Genomic DNA, 24231 nt, shown 5'->3' with positions numbered 1-24231 from the left:
AAATTTTTATTTAACTGCCTTTTTTTGATATCATTCTGTAAATTGTATCTGTATATAATTACTTAAATCCGATTCAGTGTATGTTGAACTATGTAAGCAAGTTTTAATCCTGGTTGAGTGTAAGAGAAGGCTCTACGGTTTTAACTCTGGCAGGTTAAATAAAGCTATTATTATTATTATTATTATTATTATTATTAAATTTGTTTAATGCTGGAACTCGGAAATGTTTAAATAACAGTTCAGTTGAGTAATCTTTCTGATTTTTTTATACAAATGTTTTATACTTTTTTCTGTAGTAAAATTAACGGATAAAGGTTGGATTATAAGTTTCACCCCATCCTATAATACCATACATAAGTATAGATTGAAATAATGCTAAATAAATTGTACGTAAACAGTTAGTTGAGAAAATATTTCTTAGAAGAACAAAGTTATCGTATTCAGGCAACAACTCCTACACATAACCGATATTCAGTTTTCCATGTGCCTCTTCTATGTAATGTTCAACGTAGAAGGTGATTTAAGTAGTCATGTGAAAAATGTTCACGACCGTTAGATGAAATTCGTGACTTATTTCAATACGTGGGTTATTGCTTTAATGGTGAATACATCACATAAATATCTACGTACTACCACCCCGCTGTGGTGCACTCTGCATAGTCTCTGACGAACTAAGTAGTTTTCGCTTCTCGGTACTTACGACAACTATGAGCCACGTTCGTACAGTCGGGGCGAATAACGAAAAATTAACGAGCCCTGCGATTGCAAAAAACATAATACAGGGTGGAAGTGAAATAACCTTGCAGATTAAAACGGATGATAGGATACACTTAAATTAATAAAAAAATCTATATCACGTTTTGTGACTAAATGCACTGTTAATTAGAAAATTAAGTTTCAAGTTTCAGCAGTAATTATCCAGTATTGAAATAAAACTGATTTCGAAAATAGCATTATCTAATTTTATTTCGAGAGAGAGAAACAAATCGTCCGGCCTTAATTAAGGATGACCACAAGGATCCGAACATTAATAGCAAATAAATATAATTAATTAAATATGAATATTGTTATAAAATAAAATGTAATAATTAAGCACCATTGATTATCAATTATAAAATAAAATCTTTAAAGATGATCTTAAAATTATACTTATAAATAAAAGATTTTATTTAAAATTAGCATATCCTTCATTAACCCTCAAACGGAGTTGTGACTGTTTTATGACATAAGTGGAGTTGTGGGGTCAAAAACGATACCACTACAAAATGAGGTAAAATATCAATTTTGTTTACTTTTTAAAATGATGTAATAGGAATTTCAATTATTATTAAGTTTGTTTACATAATTTGAGGACATATAACTAATATGAGTACAATATAATTATTAGTAATTTGTGCAAAACTTTGAAAAACAATAGATCATAACATAATATAACACCGAAAGTCTGTGCGACAATTTTGATTTAATTTAAAATTATTGTAAAAGATAAAGTTCCATTTTATCATATATTCTTCATAACGATCACATTAAAATGTAGTAATCACAATAAAAATGTCAGTGCGGTTGCATACTTTGCTGTCAAACTGGATTTCCTTTATACTCCACACTCTCTACATGTAACTGATCGGCAGGCCTGGCAAACTGGACGGTCACAACTAACACAGTACTGGTTTGTCTTCTTCTCTTTTGAACGAGGACACAGCGCGCAACGTTTTCTTTTCGATTTCTCGCGTGTTTCTTCATTCTTTGGCAGAGGTTCCTTCAAAATCCTGGAAACAATCATTCTGAGTTCTTTTGGGAGTCGGTCATTTACAAGCCTTTCATGTAGGTATGGCTCTGTAAGTTGTCTTCCTAGCGTTTTCAGGAATTCAAAGCGGGAAATGGGTATATAGTCTTTGAATGATGTCTGTAATATATAAGAATTGACACCAGTAATATTCAGAATTGCATAGAAAATAGCCAGAGGCCATCTTCGGGTTCGTCTGCTGCTACTATATGTAATACACTTTTGGTCAAGGCTATCTACTCCCCCTTTTGTACTATTATAGAAGGAAATAATTTCAGGCTTGCCTGTCTCAGGATCTGTGTCTACTGAATGATGCATGCTAGAGAGCAAAATAACAGACTTTCCTTTCTTAGGCACGTGGGAAATTAATGTGCGGTAATTTTGGAAACCATATTCAGTTGAGCCTACTTTACGTTTCCTGTCTGCCTGAAATTCTTGTGGAATGTCTTTCTTGTTTTTCCGCATCGTCCCTACATAAGTTAGTTTACGTTCTTTCAGTGCGGAAACTAACTCCATGGAAGTGAAGTAATTGTCAGCTGTAACATTTCTGTTACTTCCACAAACAGGCTTCACTAATCTCAGTACTGATTGTGTTGGTTTCTGCAGCGTTTTTTCTTGTGCTGTCAGACTTATCTCATCACTGTCTCTCCCAGCATATGTATATGCATTCAAGAGATAATTAGTGTTAGCATCAGACAAAATCATAATTTTCAGCCCATATTTCTCCGGCTTACTAGCCATGTAAACCCTAAATTTGCAGCGGCCACGGAAACCTACTAGCATCTCATCTACACAGGCATAAGAACATATATTATAGCAAGCCTGAGAGTTTTCAACCATTTTGTGAAAAATATACGACACTGCTGCACATGGATCAATTTCATTCCTTGTTGCTCGTGTTGCAAAATCATCAAAACGCAAGCAATATATCAAAATGTATGTTCGCCTGACAGAAAGAATGGCACGGAAAATATCCCTTCCAGTCCCATCAGTTGCAAACATGGACTCGAGACTTTCATGGTTTGATTTGAAAACTGCTGTGTAATACAGGAACCCGAAAAGTGCCCTCAGCTCTACTGCATTAGTGTCTCTCAGTTCTGTACGAGTTGTATCAGAAAAATTTGCTCTGTAGGAACTAATTTTCTCATTTGTGTGTATAACAATTTCTGTAATCATGTCTTCTGTGAATAAACATTCCCATGCCTGTAAAGGATTGCACGAATTCCCTAAATTTTTAGCTTTTCCTTTCAGTGTAGGAACTTTCATTACAATATTGTGTGCTGGTGTTCTTCTGTTTCTATTAGGTTCGATAGCCGACCATTTGCATGCATTCTTACCGTAGAAATTCAATGAATCACCATTTGGTTGGTTTACGTCTTCATCCACTCCATCCGAGTCGTAATCTTGTTCTGAATCCGTGTCATGTTCAGAATTATAGTCCGGATCATCTTCGTCCTCACATCCACTCGCATCACTGCCTTCACTTTTATCTACAACACTATTTACAAAGCGTGGGAAACCCGAATCGAGCACTGACACACTTTTACGCGCATTAGTAGCCATACTCCACTATGACAACACGTCGGATGTACATTGACAAGGTGCAGATACACAACTGAAGTTGTGGGGTCGAAAAGGATACTACTCAATATTTTAGCTATTACTGGAAATAAATAACGGTACCTGCTGGTCAACGACACAGCCAATGGATTAAGCTTGACAAAAGGAAAAGGTACACAAAAGATTAAGAGAAAGAATGCAACAGTTAAGGAATGTCAGGGGTATACAATTTGCCTGGTGTCGAAAACGACCCCACAACTCCGTTTGAGGGTTAAAAGCCTTTGAGTGGTATAAATGATATTGTATAATCTGCAGGGAATCTTTAAGAATTTGCGAGATGAGTTATGCGTTATGTTTTATTTAACGGCGTTCGCAACTGCAGAGGTTATATCAGCGTCGCCGGATGTGCCGGAATTTTGTCCCGCAGGAGTTCTTTTACATGCCAGTAAATCTACTGACATGAGCCTGTCGCATTTAAGCACACTTAAATGCCATCGACCTGACCCGGGATCGTACCCGCAACCTTGGGCATAGGAGGCCACGCTATACCAACTCGCCAACCAGGTCGACGTTTGCGAGATGATCTTCTGAATTTCAAAAGATGGTATTGATAATTGTTTTAAAAAATGATATGTAAATTTTGGTAAAGAACTCCGAGCACCAAAAAATAAACCTGTCACTGACCAATTGAAGAGAGGGATGTTATACTTGGCACTAAGGTAGGGAATACAAGGTTCATAAATGGCCCTCTTTTCCTGATCAACCTGATGAGCTTGGTTTAGATCTCTCTCCATGCGTATAGTTGGATCTATGATAATAGCCTTTTGTTGTTGCCTGTTTATTGCTATTATATCAGCTCTTCTGTGAGAGTCGTCTTCAGAAATACAGTGGACCTCTTCATGAACTTCCCTACTCTTGTTCCGAAGAAGACACGGACTCTATGATGCCTGTTGTTACGCAATAACTCTTCTTTTCGACAAAAGCCGAACACGTGGCCACAATATATCCAAATTACCCCACATTTTTTAAATCCTGTACAACTCTGCGGGTAAATCGGATAGCTCAATTCTGAAGTCTGTTATAGTTCTTAATATTTTATAAGATTTTTATTTCTTCTTTAAACATCTAAGTACAGCAGTTCATATTGATATTAGCGATAATATGGATGTATTCGAAGAAAATTGTTAAAATGCGTGAAATTATTCAAATTATCCCTCTTCATCTACTGTATATATAATTATTATAATATTATATATAATTATCTTAATGAATATAAAAGTCATTGACTGAAGGCGGTACAAACTACAGCATCCCGATAAAATCTAACAGAATGATGTTTTTGTAGGACAAATATCCTTCTCAATTTGTTGAGTATACACCCTTTATTTGGCGCAGAATTGCAGATACATTAACCGTTTTGTGAACAATAAGTTTTAACCTAGCTTGTGAAACTCTATTCGTTTCTTTTTGTTCTTCCTCCCACTGCTCCCATCCATCTATTCCATCATCTCCTTTTACTGTTATGCATCATCACCTTTCTTCATCAGCATTCTCCTCTTATTCCTTTTCCTTCTCTTTATTTCTCTTATCCCCTTCTTTTCCTCTATTAACGTCTCTTGTTTTTTCCCTCTCCTCCTTTACTCCTTCATATTTTCTCTCCTCTCGTTTCATTCTCCTCTTCCTATTATAATTATACCACAGTCTAGTACATACAGTCACGAAGCTTGAGTTTATGAGGGTACTAGGAACAATAGACTGCGCAGGTACTATTTCGCGTTGTCTGTAATGAGGCGATAGTAGCGATCCTAGCAACTATCTATGGATGCATTTTTACTACGTATTGAGCTTCGTGACTGTACATACTAGACCAGTGATGTCAAAGCAAGCGCATTTTTCTGACCTTGACGTCGTGCGAGGGCACCAAGCGCTAAGTATGGAAAGAGGAAGGGTTGTGTATATGAATAAGCAACCTGTTGGATTAAGAAAACAGTGGTGCACAAACTTCAAACGGAACGTGAAATTTTATGCAAATCAAGCTTTCAGATATAAGTCCCTCTAAAGTTGATTTGAATAATTCCGGGGCAGGGTATCGAACCCGGGACCTTTGGTTTAACGTACCAACGCTCCATCAACTGAGCTACCCGGGAACTCTATTATTCAAATTATTCGTGAAATTTTATGTCGTTATTTTTATATGGCTTCTTTCTGCTTAATATTATCTATATTGTCTGTAAAACAAAAGTAGTAATACTGATTTCTTAATATTGCACTTGTGTTTTAAATCTTAATAACATAATAGAGAGTTAAGAAGGAATGTTCACTTAAATTCCATAGCAGTATAATATTATGCTGTATTAAGTGGATGAAACACATCATTCATAAAGAAAGTGATATTCCAAAGAAAGAGATTGAGTATGACATGATAAGTTGGAATTTATATTGGTGGTATCTTTAGCGTTACAAAAGTAATCAATAAACTAATCAAAACAATATTGCAGTAAAAAGCAAAGTTACCTAGGTACTGTATCTGTTTTAAGTGTAACTAATATTACATAACAAAACTCTTATCGCATTATGCTTTCAAGGTGATATTTGTGAGCAACTTCCTATCATCAGAATATTAAATTATTTTCTCGAAATCTGCTGAAGCTATAGAGCTGACATTTTTACAACACATGGGCACGTATCTTTTGCTTATGATGTAACAGTAGTTGCCTTGTTAATTCATATCCTTACAAACAATTTCCATGCGAATATTTTCAAAATGTTCGATACACTATCTTCAGTAATACGTATATACGGTATATTAGATTTACGAAAACATTCTGTAAGGCTACTAATAAATAGGCCTATACCTTAAAATTTCACTTTTCTATACGAAAAGTTGAGAAAATATTTCTTTTGAATAAAAAAATCAAACTTGTGAAATATGAGCATTGAAATTAAAACTTACATTCTTATAATGCATTTATACTTCTCAGGCAAATCTAAAAATTAACATGAATACAGTTTTAATAAGTTCTCTTCCCATTATCTATTGCTGGCCATCCCTGAACATAGCTCGACCAAGCGGCATATACCACCTCTTTCGTCTGTCTCTTTCCTTTCCGCTGTAAAACGCTCCGGCTCTCCTGGGCTCTAAAGCGCGCGCTTGCTCCTGTGGGCATCAATTGACATGCCTGTACTAGACTGTATTTATAAGCCAGTCACCGTTTCTCTTTCTTTCTGTTTTCCTTGTTTTTCTCTTCTTCACTTCCTTTATTTTCCCTCTCCGTCTTATTCTACCTTCTTCCTCAGTTTCTACTCCTCTTTTCTTGCAACAGTTTTTTTTCTGTCTCTTCCCTAACTCCCTTCGATCCCGGCTTGTACTACGATGTCTATCTACTACAACGAACTTCAGATTTTTAATAAGGCACTTTAAATAGTCCAATTTATTGGCTCATTACACGAAAAAGGTTCATAAAGGAGTGCATACTTGTCATCTTGCCACATCATTAAATCTAGAGAGCTGAATTCGAGTTTCCTCGGAAGGAGTAGAGTTTCGCGATGAAAACAGCAGTTAGCGCTCGTAAGTTTCATATTATTCCCCTTTCCTTGACTGGCTGGAATTAGGCCCTAGCTACCTGTTCAGAGCCATCGTCTATCGATCGCCTCGTACATTCAATGGGAGACACGATTTCTTTCTACCCTCCGATTCATTTAAAAAATCTTCAGTGCGGAAACAGATACAGGGACATCATTTTATTTTTACTTGCATTTTTGTTGTACCTGCATTTCTGAATGTACTTCACTCTCACCCCTTCACTAATGTCCTTGCTCCCGTCAGACACACAAACTTACGGCCGCTGTTGCATTCGAAGTCTTCAAGCAGTGAAGTAAACACTGCAGTGTATAGTGTGTTTCATAAATATGATTGCGTTATCTATAGAAGAAAGAACCTATATTAATAATATCGTACTAAAAAATTATATTCAAGAAACGGTAAATTCAATTTCAAAGAATATGCTCCAAAATGTTTTTAATAATATGCGCACTGAATTGAATCCTGCATTGTAATGAACGGCAACCATTTTCAGCAACTTGTTTAAAAATTCAGATTAGCTTTTTTTGAATTGAGGTGGCTAGAAGCAAAGGAATGCTAGTGACATTTGTGAATTAAGTGCATCCAGTGTAAGCAAAAGTATCTAAAATTTTAGTGGCAAAGGGATATTTTAATCGCATCACACATTAAAATTTAAATAAAAATTTCACCGATTTTACGTAAGCTTAAATATTTAAACCCCATTTTCTCAAAAGTAACTTAAGTGCACTTACAGCCCGTTACTTATGACCCCCTCAATTTAAATGCACTCTCTATATCAATAATTAATATGCTAAATAAAATAGACATTACATAACGAACATAGCCGCCTGAAAAGTTGAGTTGTTGAAAAAAATTGTTCCTACTCTACAGTATTTTGATAAATTCCGTAAAAGTGATGATCAAACTGAAAATCGTAATATCGTATTTCCCTACAACATAAATGGATACACTACTTTTCTCTCCTCCTATACCTAGTAAAATGATTTGTTTACATATTACACTAGTAACATCAAACTCCTGTAATGGAAGGAGGCAACAGTGTTTCCGAGTATAGCCAGGTTAATGTTAAAAATGTTGGTAAAAATAAAGTGATGTCCCTGTATAACACTTAACAAGCAAGACCGTGAATAGAGTTAACACTATCATAAATATGTAAATACTTTACATTGTTCAAATATTTATGGCGTACGGTTAAATTTTAGCTTTTCACGTGGGAGTTCCAGATCTGAATATTGGCGGGACCAAATGGAAAACTTTTGTGGCATAGGTGATATAAAGGTTTGCCTAATTCATTAGCGTCTCACAGCCAAAATCGTACTTTATTATTATTATTATTATTATTATTATTATTATTATTATTATTATTATTATTATTATTATTATTACTATTATTTTAATACTATACTATACATTAGTGAGATCGAAACTCGAATATGCATCTGTAGTTTGGAACTCTATTACTAGTTCTGATTCGGCAAAAACTGGAAAATATTCAAAGGAAATTTATTTCATTATGTTCGTACAGATTCCTGCCTAATAACTCTGATTATAACTATGATAAAAAATGAGAGCACTTTAAATGTCGAAGCCTGTATGCCAGACGTCATGATTTCGATTACCAATTCTTATGTAAGGTCCTTAAAGGTGACATTAATTGTCAATCTTTCTTAAACAGTGTAAGCCTTCGTATTCCTATGAAGGACATGAGACATCACAAACTCTTCTACATTAGAATTTCTAAATCTTCCTCGCCGGTCTCCAGATGTATTAAAAATTCTAACTTACATGTAGATGATTTCGATCCAATCAACGTAGGCCTATAGAAGTATTAGAATATGGCAATGTCTTTGCTAATATTATTTGCATAATCCTTATACACAAATTGGTAGTAAGAATCTACTTCTTTCTCTAATATTTTATAGTATTAATTCTTGTAAATTAATTATTGTAATCTATGTTATTTATTTTGTTGTTAACACAAGTATTTAATTTGTATCATAGTTGCTCATTTTAATATATTGTGATTTTTATTAGTTACAACAATGTAATTTATTCGTCACAACAATAATTCCTTTCTACAATTCACCTTAAACGCTCTCATCAACAATTGGATCTTCACTCAACACAGTATTCGTTATAGCACTCCACCGACGACAATGACAGTTTACTTGGACTATTACGCACAACAATGAACTGTTAATCTTAACTAATATTTACAAAGCACTATTTACAAATCAGAACTATCAGTTCTCAGTTCTTCTATCTCAGTCACTCGAGTTCACGGTATCTCGAACCACAGACCTTCAGAGACAGTTCACTGTACTCGAACTCGGGTCCCTCCAACTGCGGTCCACTGCACTCGAACTCAGGTCCCTCCAACTGCGGTCCACTGCACTCGAACTCAGGCCTTCGGATGCTGACGCAGATGCGGACGCACACTCGAGTCGAACTCAGGCTGGCTTGCTTGCTCTGGCTTACTCACTGACTGAATAACTGAAAACTCTGAAACTGCCGTCGTTCCTTCGCGACCGTAATTTATAACCACAGCGACGTAACCTCGAAGGTTCCACCCGTCTCTAGAGATGGCATTCCAGAGAAATCCAGGGCCTTCTCCTCTCTACCAGCACCAGATGCGCGCGCAAACTCGTCGCGTGACGTAATACACCCTCTCTCTTCTCTCCACCGCGCGACGTCACTCAATGTTCCGTGGAGCCTGTGCGATCTGCTTTCATGCGGGACGCTGGTCGTGAGTTCGATTCTCACGTCGCTGTCACAATATTAATTGTATCACTGTGCTGGACTTTTATTGGCCAATGGCTGTTGTCCAGGACATAAATATCAGTAAATAAATAAATAGACAATAAATAAATAATTATTAAATTATGACAAACGCGAAACGGTATTTACGGATAGAGCAATATTTCAATACCTGACTTTTAAGTCACGTAGAGTCTTATAATGAAACGTAAATTTCACTAAATTGAGGTAAATCTGAAAATTTTACTATTTATAACATGAAAACGAAAAATTGTATATTTTGTAATTACTTAGTCAACTCTCCGGTTTCAACCCCACAAGTGATACCAATAAGGCATCAATCATGAGGTAACAAAGAGAGGAAGTAATGGGGTAGGGTGTCTAGTTCTTTACCCGCTCCATTGCATACAACGCTCACTACTTACATATTACACTAATCAGACTTCATATGTATACAAACAATTGTTTTTCCTCTGACACATATCGTCAAGTGAAATGTACTGAGTCATAATAATTAAGGTCCGGATAAAGTAGCTGTATCATGATAGGCAGTAGCCTATTGCAGTATAGGATAGGGCCTTGACTTGCTTCAGACTAAGTAAACACTACCTAAAACATTAGTGAATGGACAGTACAGCCGATAGGAACTGAATATACGTCGTCACTACTGTCGGTACCAAAACAGTTTGGTCTTTTTACAGTTTCCCATAGTTTATCTTTTTTGATCATATATATTGTTCCCTATTTCTGAAACTAATGAACCAATTAAACTGATTTTTTTTCTATATGCTTTTTTAGTCTATATAAAACAATCTGAATCATTTAGAATTTTCAAAACTGACTTCCTTTTATAAAAAATAATAACCTTCCAAATTTGTTACAAATTTTATAAAGGTGATTAATTTTATTTAATTTTGTTTGTGATAAAGTAAATTATAAAAGTAAATGATTCAGATTTTTTATTTATGTCTTAGGTATAAGTATAATAAAAATTAACCATATCCACTAAATAGTTTTTGAGAAACTTTACAGCATAAGACCATGGCCCGGTTTCTTCAACCTTTGTTATAATGCACCTAACATAGCGTTAATTAACTGTAAGTTAAAAGTATGAATTGATGTTAAAAATAGTGCGTTTCTTCGACTTTACATTTCACATTTTAACATTCTGTTTGTTAACTCTCTGTTAGGACCAGAGATTCTAGAGTTTAACCATAACCTATAACCAAGTATAGGTTCTCTGTTCTCTGAACTCTGACAATTGCGATTCACGCTTGTTTCCATTGTTTGATTCAGAGAGAATAGACTAATTTCTCCTCTTTCGAAAGAAACCTTCTGCTGGAAATTATTTCCCAGTATAAATCAATTAATGAGAATAAACAAACAAAAGGACCTAAGTTGAAAGCGAAAAGTGAGGCTTGGCAGAAAATAGCCCATACCTTTGTATGAACTTCTGGGCTGTCAAATCACAGAAATCATCCGCTCTATTTAAGTATTCATGGATATCATTTTCTAAATAATGCAGATATATAAGTTCAGCATCTAACGCACCAGCCATATTGGATACTTCTATGCTAACAGAGAGTTAGATGATTTAATTGCATGAAATTGGGCAGTTAAAATAACATAGGTTTTAACAGCCTGTTAGTACTAACAGTAGTTGAAGAAATGCTTCAACTGTTAAGTTTACAGTTAAAATGGAATAACACACTGTTATAATTTAACAAAGGTTGAAGAAACCGGGCCCATAAGTGTTAAAATTGATACAAACATTTTAATGTGAACTGTTAAACAAATACTAAAAATTGTGTGTTTTGAAAGTATCACTGAAATGCTCAAAGTCTGTTTAACAAATGTGCCAACTTTGGCTATTTTCCAACAAATACTTTTATGTAGCCTATACAATCATTTTAACAAATATGTGACTTTTCATGATTTTCTCATGTAGCGCCTCCTTAATGTATGTAACTGAATCTTATGTTGGATAATTTAACTCTATTACCATATTCTTCACCCTTTCCAGTCACTTCTACTCTCAATGTGTGGAATATTAATGTCTAAGCGCCCTGTATAAAAATAAAAATAAAAAATAACTGCAGGGATTATCGCGAATTCCGATTTAGTGAAGTATGAATTAGCAGAGTTTTACTGTACAACTAGCTACTATAGAGCAGCACTGGGTATAAAGGGGAAGAGAAAAGGAAAGGAGATACCCACGCTCATGTCCTTATCGCTTATATCGCTTCAGGAAAAAAACACATACAGTAGAACCTCTATTATCCGTGGTAATGAAGGGGGGATGAGCTGAACGGTTAATCGAAAAAATCGGATAATCCGTACTATAGAAGACTTTCATAAATTAAGTGTTGCATAATGCAGTTTCGTAATTTTCTCCGTGGTCATGTGTTTTAACACATTAGGTAGTGGATCAGAAGTTTTAAGTGTAATAGCTCCGTTGGAAAGAGTGGGTGAAGAAAGAATAATGCTGAAACTGATCAGGAAGGGAAAAAGGAATTGGCTGGGTTACTGGCTGAGAAGAAACTGCCTACTGAAGGATGCACTGGAAGGAATGATGAACGGGAGAAGATTTCGGGGCAGAAGATATCAAATAATAGATGGCATTAAGATATATGGATCATATGTGGAGACTATGAGGACGGCAGAAAATAGGAAAGATTGGAGAATACTGGCTTTTCAGTGACAGAACACTATGAATGAATGAATGAATGAATGCCAATGACGGGTTTCTAAGAGTCAAGGAAACTTCCTATGATGGATTTCCGTAGAAAGATAGGAAAAGTATAGGTCTTATGTTATAGATTTAAGTAATTTATACACTTTACCCTTCTTTTTTTTTATTAAATCTCGCATAGTTAACTCTAATCTCGTATTCCGATGTGAGATGAACCACAGTTCCTCTTTTCCAAAACCACTCAATTATATGCACTTCTCTTCCATACTTAGCACAACATGTATCCTTTTGGCACTTCTGGAAGACGTTTTGCAGAGAAATTAAACAGGTCAATCGAACAGTAGATCATAATGTGTAATGGCAAAGGCTTATAATACCACTCTCTATAAAAAAAAATACGGAGCCTACTAATGTACTGTGCACTACTCAATACTTTTTCTGCAACAAAAATAGGAGAGATTGACAGACGGATAATCCAACAATCGGTTGATAGGGTGACGGATAATCGGGGTTCTACTGTAGTAAGGCACTGTGCATCAGTGGTGGATTTTAGCCGATCAGAGAGAGTCGAAAGCTGTAACATCTGCCTTATACAATCCGTCACTCAGCAATGTTTGCCTTCCTGGCCACTCGTAACGGTCTGAAACATAACTGTATCTACCGGGAAGGTGGAGTGGGGAGTTAAGGGGTAATCTACAGTGACTCAATCGAGTTATTAACGCCCAGACCTGCGATGAGGATACACTGGATGAATAAGAGCGGCGGAAAACTCCCTCTAAATCAGGGATGTCGAACAGCGCTCTCAAACTGCGAAACGATTAATACTGTTTCCTACCGTAGCTGAGCTGAAACGACAGTCAGTCAGCTCGCTGTAGCAGTGTTCTGTACGCAGTTGTTTTTATCAACTCTGGCGGCTGGTATGGATGTGGAACGACGATTCAATAGTGAGTGGAGGGTTAGATAAATATTTCTGTATCTTAAAGAAGGGAAAGACACATTGCTTAGGCCATCATAATATTAAAAGGCATTTTAATTCAACACATGCTGAAGCTCACGAACCAGAAAAGTTATCCGGTTCCGCTCGTGAAAAGGCTGTAGAGAAATTAAAATCAAGATTGAATTCAGAAAACCTTCCATCATCATCATCATCATCATCATCATCATCATCATCAGCATTCATCCTCATGTATAACGCTGGCCTTCTATGCCCAAGGTTGCGGGTTCCATCCCGGGCCAGGTCGATGGCATTTAAGTGTGCTTAAATGCGACAGGCTCATGTCAGTAGATTTACTGGCATGTAAAAGAACTCCTGCGGGACAAAATTCCGGCACATCCGGCGACGCTGATATAACCTCTGCAGTTGCTAGCGTCGTTAAATAAAACATAACATTTTTTCATCCTCATGTAAATCTACATTCTTTGTCCATCAGAGTTTAGCAAGGCGTACAAAAATTATCCCAAGTACCAGCCGCCGCATTAGTAGTTTCGCTTTTGTTTACTATCATTCGACCGGTCTGCCTGCTATCTGTGTTCAACCGTTGCACGGTAAGGGAGGAATGAAGGCTCTTCATTTCAAAGCTCGAGAGCGCTGTTCGACATCCCTGCTCTAAATTCGAAATCCCGTAAAATATTGCTAGTCTTCTACAAATGAAACTCCTCCAGCCAGATACAGTACAAGATAGGTAAATCTCAACTGGAAAAACCACCAACGAAGTTCTGAAATTAGTATAATCGTGGTAAACAGAAAATAACACAGGAATAAATTACAGTATTTGAGATGTACTCACCAGGTTGTGCGGCCCACAGCTTGATGTCCACCTCGCGGGTATAGGTGGCGTCACCAGCCTCGCTGCATAGGCTCGCGATGTGACGCGATATCACGCCGGACTTGGCCACGTTCACAAACAAGTCCATTGTGAAATTCTCTCTCCCCTTGTCTTCTTCCGGTGTCCGGATCGTTCCGGGATTTTTCTGTTGACATTCAAACATGACAGTGTCAGTACTTGATAAGTTGATAAATTATTCAAGGGCATAAATGGAGCTGGGAGTTTGACAAGATTCCATCTATCAAATAGCCTACATTATAAAAATTGTAAGTTTCAATATTTACACAATTCATAAAATGTCGTATAGATACAAACTTCAAATTTGACACCTGGTCACCACTAATCCTAAGAAAAACTATCGTTATTAACGTTGATACAGTCCGCCCAGTTAGCTCTGTGGTAGTATGTCTGCCTCCAGACTAGCCGGCCAGGGTTCGATTCCCGGAGGGGTCAAGAATTTTATTGTAAAAATTTCTACCTCGAGACTAGGAGAGACGGCGGTGCACAACTTCTAATCACTACATTGTGCACCAATATGCCTGGGTTAAATCCCAAATCTGTTCGCAGTGCATATGAAGGGAAGGCATATGTCACTGTTGATAATGATTCGTCCGTCGGATGGGGACGTTAAGCCTGGCGGCCCCCTTGATGCTATTCGACAGGAGTAGGCTACTTGCCGGCACCGAGTTCCCCCTTCTTCCTCCCTCACCTTCATCATCATCCTCACCCATTACTTACGCTACACTTACACGAAAACATAACATACACTCACCCTAGTACACGACATAACTCTTCACAGATACACATCATGCATAACGTGGCCCGCCGAAGTGGTGTGCAACTTGAAAAAATGCGGAACCCGAATCACGCAAGTGGGCCATATGTCCGCTGATCGTCTCATATTAGAGTATTATTGTTATTATTATTTTATGTGATGGCATATATCATATCATATCATATCATATCATATCATATCATATCATATCATATCATATCATATCATATCATATCATATCATCATATCATATCATATCATATCATATCATATCATATCATATCATATCATATCATATATCATATCATATCATATATCACACCATATCAAATGTTATTTTAAGTGATCGTTTCATTTAATTTAGTATATTCCCTGTTGTTGTTGTTGTTGTTGTTATTATTATTATTATTATTATTATTATTATTATTAGTATTAATTATTAGTATTATTATTAATTGCATTTTTAATTAATAAGTTTATTATTGTCATTATTGAGTGTCATTAGTTACCACTGCCACCGGGTATATACCCATTGCAGTGTGAATAAATACATACACACGTACATCATAATGTAAATCATATCATATATCAAATCATATCATATCTTTTATCATATATCATTTCAGATCGTATATCAGATCATATATATGATGTATAATTTCAGGTCATATATCATAGATCATATCAGATCATATAATTATCATATCAGATCATGTATCACATCTATTACCAGGAAGGAACCTACTGTCTGAACGCCAGCTCTGAAACAGCAGCAGGAATGCGGCGTGGAACTCGGCAGGCTGTAGAACCCGGACAAGAAGTTATGGCACCGGCGCGAGGGACGCATTTTAGTTCGTTTGCTTGGACTCGCCCTCACACTCAACTGGAGGGGTGTTGGGTTAGTTGGTTACTAGCATTCCGAGTGTTCAGATCGTTCTGCTACTACCGCTATTGCTAATACTGAAAACATTGTCCTTCTGACCGCCCTCATTATGGCATTGTCTAAGGTGTGAAATCATAGAGTAGTTCATAGTCAAGGACATGAAATAGCATACAATGTATGGAAATTCATGTCAGAAGAGGCTGTAAACGGAATACCAATTCCATTGAAAAGCGTGTGTGCAAGAGTACTGGCTGCCACTGGTATTTCAAAGCGAACCTTGGCAAGAATCAGGAAAGAAGGAAAAAAATATTGAGGCAGGAACAGCAGATTCTTTCTCCAGTCCGGAAAAATCATAGCCGAAGAAGAATATTGTTGCAGCTGTGGACAGTTTTGATGAAGTCCTATGAAGACTCATCTATAATTTCTCCGCTACGTATAAGCAGAGGCCGACTCTGCAATCGCTTCTTCCAAAAATGGATATCAGTGTGTGATTATGTGAAAAAAGTAGAGAATAATTGCATTGAAAGTGAGCACGTGATGGACAGTATTTTGGAGAACATTTCCATAAACTTAGGGACATCTGATTCCAGCACTGATCAGTCGTCTGATTCAGACGGAGAATAAGAAATAAAGATGGAATAGCGGGCGTAATTTCATTAGGTACCTTCGGACTCTTGAATAGGAAAGTGGTGATACTAAGATAAGACAAATGTTTTTGGAAAGAGATGAAACGCATATGCCTGCCGCTCTGAGCTTGAGAACCGTAACCCAAATAACCCCCACTCCTCTACCCTGCTGGGCGGCAATTTAAAACTTCGCGCAGGTTGGTGCCATAACATCTCGTCTCAGCTCTACTATACTTGATCAGGCACGTATCCCCGCTCCCCACTTCCTCAAACTGCGCGGTTTCAGAGCTGGCACTCAAACAGTATTATCTCACAGTATGTATGAAAGGAAGAAAACTAATTGTTGCATACATCTTAAGTTGATTAGTGAACTTTGTTACTATTCAGCGATATATACAATGCAGGGGGAAAGGAACTGGCCATCCTACACCATTATCTTAGTTTTTCCATGAGTGATACCTTATTGCTTCCAACCAAACTGCGGACTGCTGACTAAACACACACACACACACACACACACACACAAGTCGTCAGTAATGTTAATTATCGGTTTGTCAGTCGAGGAACCTGAAACCTGTTGCCTGATTTCTTGTAAGGACTCATTTTACTGTCAAAAGTTTGTGATTTCGCTTTAAGTTTGTTATATTAATTTAAATTAAATTTTAATTTTAATTAAAAGAACTCTGTAAGAAAGGCAAATATTAGCATTATGCTGAATCTTAGTGACAGTATCCACTCGACGGAGCGGAATGCGGAATCTTAGTAGACAAACAAAGTTAGTGAGAAAGTGGGGAGGGGGAAGGCAGAAAGAGAGAGACAAGAAATCGAGATATTAGTATCAATGCTGCTTTTCAAATCTACTGTCCGTTACTCAAGAGAAGACGAGCGGAAAGAATGTGACCTTGACTATCGCTGTTGATTGTTATAAACATCGCTCAGATTAGCATCCCAGTAGACAGGTTATTACTCGTGCAGGAAACATGAGTAACAATGCGTATGGAAATTAAAGCTGAGTTGAACAGAAGGAGACCTATTGTTTCCGCTTACTGCAGTACAGATATTGGACGTGTTGTCGTACGTTATCTGTTCACATCCCTTCCTCCTCAGTCCGCTCTCGTCTTCTCCTGAGTCACCGATAGCACAACTAATATCACAGATGCGCACACCATTTAAGAATTAGGCATAATCAGTATTTTTCAAGTGTTAAAAACACAATCATTAGACAGATACATATTATTGTAAGATAGTATCACGGTAAGACTTTATGAAAAACATTCTGAAAATTCCTTTTCGTCTATAGAATAGGCTATTAGCCTGTTACAACTCCAAATTGGTCTATTCACATTTTGTAAGATGGCCGTGTATCTCTTTGTCGTCTAGGTCTATAATTCATGACTTGTTTGGGCTATCTTCCATGGGCACTCAGTGTACGTGAGCTAATCATTTTTGACAGTAATATTTAATTCATTCATTTGTGCTATATGTTTCTAATTCTCGTCTAAGTGTCATTTTTAATTAGCCTATATTTAAATGTATGATTGCCATTCATCATCTTACAAGTCTCGTCTTTGTAGCTTGTAACCTGATATTTTCTCGTTCTCACTGATTCACAAAACGACTTTCAAATTCAGAAATGAAATCGGGTAAGATATGAGACACCACAAGGCTTGCAAAAATAAATCAGTGGCTCTCAACCTCTCAGAGACCGTGGCCGGTAAATTCTTTTTCTATAAGACGAAGATTCGGTCCCAACATAATTATTCGTAAATACTGCTCCAATTTTTTTTAAAGTTCATACATTTACCTCACATTAATTTTAATAATTAAGTATGGCGTAATCTTAATACTTATAATAAAGTATTTGTTGACTATGAAAACGGTATGAAATGTTAACAAACAGTTAAATTATTATCAATCACTGGATTAATTAAATTTTGTAGCATGTTGTAGTTTCTTCAATCCAACATCATCAATTAATTTATGCTCATTTTCATCGACATATTATCCCTTTCCACCCATCAAAAATTTGACAGAACAAAAATTGATAGCATTGAACAATGTACAGTGGACTCTCTTAAGGTCGACTGAACAGAATTGAAAGTTCAGTCCAATAAGGGTAGTGGGTGTGGCAAGTGAAATGAATACAAATTCTTATTGGTTATCCATCAACGAATACAGTACTGTACTTGCATATCCTGCCCGCCCCGAGACTTGTGTATGCGCTTCTAGTACCACAGTGGGTTTCGACAGTTCCGTCTCACAAACGGCACAATTCTCAAATAGAAAAAGAAGAGTTCATTAATTTAAAATCTGTGATTAAAATGTTAAATGTTATGTTTTATTTAACGACGCTCGCAACTGCAGAGGTTATATCAGCGTCGCGGAATTTTGTCCCGCAGGAGTTCTTTTACATGCCAGTAAATCTACCGACATGAGCCTGTCGCATTTAAGCACACTTAAATGCCATCGACCTGGCCCGAGATCGAACCCACAACCTTGGGCATAGAAGGCCAGCTCAGTGATTAAATATGGATGTACTAATCAATAAAATATTCTGTTTTCCTTCAAAAAGTATCACGACAAGACACAGAACCAATTCCCATTCAAATCGCAAACCCATTTCTTAGTGACCGTTTTTAGGGTCGTGTCTAATTCTCCTACGTAAGCAGTCGAACTGAAGGATGTCGAACTTGTTTTCTGTCGAACTTAAGAGCTTCCACTGTATTATTAAATTGATTTTAGTGATGTTTGTTTCAAAAAGAAAAGGTAATGGAAGAATGATTATACATTGCAACTCACCACAGAAGTCAGCTGAGTAGGGGAAACAGGAGAAGGATGTCAATTTTTTTTAGTTATTTAACGACGCTGTATCAACTACGAGGTTATTTAGCGTCGACGAGATTGGTGATAGCGAGATGGTATTTGGCAAGATGAGGTCGAGGATTCGCTATAGATTACCTGGCATTGACCTTACGGTTGGGGAAAACCTCGGAAAAAGCCCAACCAGGTAATCAGCCCAAGCGCGAATTGAACCCGCGACCGAGCGCAATTTCAGGCCGGCAGGCAAGCGCTTAACCGACTGAGCCAAGCCGTTGGCTGAGAAGGATATCAATATGTCGACAAAACATATATACGATAATATGCAATCTATGTAATTTTGGGTATAAAATAGGGTATAAACCCTAGTCCCAATACTAATTAATACTATTAGTTTTAAAACGCAACACATTATCACATCGATAAATGTAAATCATTGAAAAAGTTCACTGTTACCTTTAGTTTCCTTTATTTCCTATTACACTTGGAAATTTTTAAGGATTTAACGAGGCTAGCGAGACTTTTGTTGCTGTTTTATATCCGTTAGCTTGTTAACTCTGTATTGAAGTAATATCCAAACGGAGACACAAAGTTGCAGGCGGTTCCTCTGCTTCGTTTTAAGCATAGCCATGGTAGAAAATGCAGTTTGACAAAGATACAGAGTGGCACACGAAAAGTCATATCATTTATTTTACACATAACACATATTGATCTGTATTAAAGCTTCACAAAATTATACTTACTTACTTACAAATGGCTTTTAAGGAACCCGAAGATTCATTGCCGCCCTCACATAAGCCCGCCACCGGTCCCTATCCTGTGCAAGATTAATCCAGTCTCTATCATCATATCCCACCTCCCTCAAATCCATTTTAATATTATCCTCCCATCTACGTCTTGGCCTCCCTAAAGGTCTTTTTCCCTCCGGTCTCCCAACTAACACTCTATATGCATTTCTGGATTCGCCCATACGTGCTACATGCCCTGCCCATCTCAAACGTCTGGATTTAATGTTCCTAATTATGTCAGGTGAAGAATACAAAGCGTCCAGTTCTGCATTGTGTAACTTTCTCCATTCCCCTGTAACTTCATCCCTCTTAGCCCCAAATATTTTTCTAAGCACCTTATTCTCAAACACCCTTAACCTATGTTCCTCTCTCAGAGTTAGAGTACAAGTTTCACAACCACACAGAAGAACCGGTAATATAACTGTTTTATAAATTCTAACTTTCAGATTTTTGGACAGCAGACTGGATGATAAGATCTTCTAAACCGAATAATAACACGCATTTCCCATATTTATTCTGCGTTTAATTTCCTCCCGAATGTCATTTATATTTGTTACTGTTGCTCCAAGATATTTGAATTTTTCCATCTCTTCGAAGAATAAATCTCCAATTTTTATATTTCCATTTCGTACAATATTCTGGTCACGAGACATAATCATATACTTTGTCTTTTCGGGATTGACTTCCAAACCGATCGCTTTACTTGCTTTAAGTAAAATTTCCGTGTTTTATCTAATCGTTTGTGTATTTAATTATACAGAATTAATAATTAGGATTTGGAATTTTATCTCTAATGCAGAACATGTTCCATATGACCGCCGTTTTGCCTCACAACCTCTTGCAAACGAACCCTTACATTCATCACCACTTTTCGACACAAGTCTTCAGATAGCGCACGGCACAACTCCACTAGAAGGGCTCTGAGCTGCACCACATTTTCTGGCCTCCTTTGGTACACTTTCTCTTTTAGGAATCCCCATAAAAAGAAATCGCACAGGTTAATGTCCGGCCTATGAGGGGGCCACATTTTGCCGCACCCATGTCGATGTGACCTCACACGAAGAGCAAACATCTCGTGCAGGTAATCCAGGACGGTGTTTGCAGTGTGTGGACGGGCTCCATCCTGCGTGAACCACGGAGTTTCCATAGTGAGACATTTTGCCATGAGATGGGGGATAAAATTGCTTTGCAACATGGTTTTGTATGGATTTTTTTTTATTTTAGTAGGTTATTTTACGACGCTTTATCAACAGCTTAGGTTATTTAGCGTCTGAATGAGATGAAGGTGATAATGCCGGTGAAATGAGTCCGGGGTCCAGCACCGAATTTTGTATCGAACTTGGTTGACAGTTCCATCGAACAAAATTGGACCGATGATTCCGTGGCTCGAAATTGCGGACCATACAGAAACTTTTGCCCCAAACATTTCTTTTTCATGCAGAATGCAAGGAGGTTCCCTTGCCCAGAATCAAACGTTTTCTTTATTCACAACACAGAACAACTTTCACCTTGTGTTCACCCGTTGTCCGCCATTTCACAAATTGATGTTTGTGCTCGTAGCTATGGTTACATCCGAATTGTGATGCTACCTATCGGATTTTCCATGAATTTCGGCATCCACTAGCGCAGTTAGAAACGTCGAAACTACAATATTGAAATTTTAATGTGACTATTACACTCTTACTACGTCATACTACTTATGACCAATAAAACTGTACGAAAGGAGTATTTCAACCAATCATGGTTGCTTATCGCACAATTTTATCGCGTCCCTAGCATATGTTTATATTGCGTCCCTAGCATTTGTTTAATTTTATCGCGTCCCTAGCATTTGTTTCTTTGTTTGCCAACATTTGAAACTGCGCTGGCCTGGACGTCAAAAAATATATAAAATTTCAAACCACTCCAGTCGATGCACAGCAGTTTCAAATATGACTCGCATTGGCATTCAAGAACAAGAATTAATAAAAATCACTGATCATACCTATGCATCTTCTGAAATCCGATTTACAAATAAATGAAGAGCACCATTCGGAAATCCTGAATAAGTTGAATACACCATGTAGGCCTAAATCAACGAGTTCCACCTCTATTACGCACACGTTCAATATAACATCAACTGAACCACCAACCACATTCAAATTTGAAAATTGTACATTCAATAATTATTCCTTTTAAAATAATTCATTCGGAAATTCTGATAAAATTGACTACACCATGTAGGCCTAAATCAACGAGTTCCACTTCTATTACGCACACGTCCAATATAACATCAATTGAACCACCAACCACATTCAAATTTGAAAATTGTACATTCAATAATTATTCCTTTTAAAATTATTCATGTTTATTTTTTATGTCATCGTCGTTAATTAAAATTTTTCTAACGCTTGTGTATATTAGTTAGGTTATGTTATAGGTTCTGCTATATGAAATTATGGATAGTCACGTATCAGAGATTGTTTAATTTTAAGATTTATTGAAAATAATCTGTCAAGTGACGTTGATTACTGGGATTCGGATAATTGTAGTGGAATGTTGCATTTTAATAAAAATGAAACTGAATCAACAAAGCCTTCTTGACTAGCAACATTGCCAGCGTGTATAGATCGAGAACTTCTCGAAGAGAAGGTATTGCTCACTACTGCCATCTAGCATGCATCTAGCGTAATATTTGTAATGCTGAGATGGTGCAATAATACATTTGAAGACAGTTGTATTTTCGTAAGTCAATTAATATTTTATTTTATTGGAGTACTTCGTTACTTCTACTCTTTATATACTTTCTTCTAATCGTGTAATAGTCAATTAAATCCCACTCGAGTTTTGATTTTCTCTAGATAAATCAAAACGTCTAGTGAGATTACTGTTGATAATTAAATGGTATGACATTTCGTGTGCCACTCTGTATGTGGTGGAAGAACAAAGAAGAAACCTGATTGTTATGTCATATAAGTGTGGATAGAGACGATCTGGAGCTTCGCTTTTCGACACAGTCATAAAAATTATTCTCCCAAAAATATTTCCACTATAAAATATTTATTCGTGAAAAATGCTTAGAAAAGCGAAATGACAAATTCGTGAAAAATACCTCGCGGCCCGGCATAATTGATACCAGGGTCCGGCTGTTGAGATACACTGCCCTAGATGGCCATGCATTGCCAAGGAAACTTGTTTACAGTCGTGGTTAGTCTGTTTCGTTTACATTTGACTTGTACTGCCTGTTCAGTTATATTTGAGCGCCTAACTGTGGCAGGATATCCATTTCGTGAGTAGGCAGATATGTTTATGTACGGTCGGACTAATGATAATGGACGCAGGACTGCACAACTGTATCAAATGGCGATTAAACACCGAAGGCAGCCGCAGTGCTGACAACCTGTTTAGGCTAAAAAACCCAAATTCCGCTTATTTCATCCTAGGTTCCAATAAAAAGTCCATAAATCTATACTAATAATACATCTGTAGCCAAAATTTTTCTGGTAATTTTTGATTTTCCAAAAATAATTGATGTTAACATGTATAATTAACCATCCTGAAATCGAAAATAGGTTTCTTGAAATTTTTGTTTGTATGTCTGTCTGTCTGTCTGTCTGTCTGGATGTTTGTTCCCTTTTCACGCGATAATGGCTGAACCGATTTATATGAAAATTTGAATATAAATTAAGTTCGTTGTAACTTAGATTTTAGGCTATATGGCATTCAAAATACTTTATTTAAAAGGAGGGGTTATAAGGGGGCCTCAATTAAATAAATCGAAATATGTCTCTTATTATTGATTTTCATGAAAAATATTACATAACAAACGTTCCTTTAAAAATAATTTCCGATAAGTTTTATTCTATACAAAATTTTGATAGGACTAATATTTAATGAGATAAATGAGTTTTAAAATTACAATAACAACGCCATCTAAGGCGCTGTACTGAAATAAAAACAAATGACTTCGTCTATAAGGGGCCTTGGACAACAACAATCGAAAGCTATTAAACATAGCCTAAGAGAATGTTTCTGCGTTTGTATGAAGTAATATCGGAAGCTAATTAATTGTTTAATTATTATTTCACCATTGGAAAGTGTAGTTTCTCTAGATGGAAATAATTCTACAATGTTATTACAGTAACTTCTGAAACATATA

General features: G+C 36.7%; 1 protein-coding gene across 1 annotated transcript in view; it reads right to left on the bottom strand.

The window, feature by feature from the left end:
* The window catches only part of oaf (out at first), a 747676-nt gene that overhangs the window by 277097 nt on the left and 446348 nt on the right, over nucleotides 1-24231 (bottom strand). The window contains exon 4 of the mRNA XM_069826820.1: nucleotides 14166-14349. Coding sequence (XP_069682921.1) covers nucleotides 14166-14349 — 184 coding nt within the window. The remainder of the gene's footprint in view (nucleotides 1-14165; nucleotides 14350-24231) is intronic.

The sequence above is a fragment of the Periplaneta americana genome, chromosome 5 (genome assembly GCF_040183065.1).
Source record: "Periplaneta americana isolate PAMFEO1 chromosome 5, P.americana_PAMFEO1_priV1, whole genome shotgun sequence".
NCBI lineage: Eukaryota > Metazoa > Arthropoda > Insecta > Blattodea > Blattidae > Periplaneta > Periplaneta americana.
The sequence above is the reverse complement of the archived record's forward strand: the minus strand, read 5'-3'. Positions and strand labels throughout refer to the sequence as shown.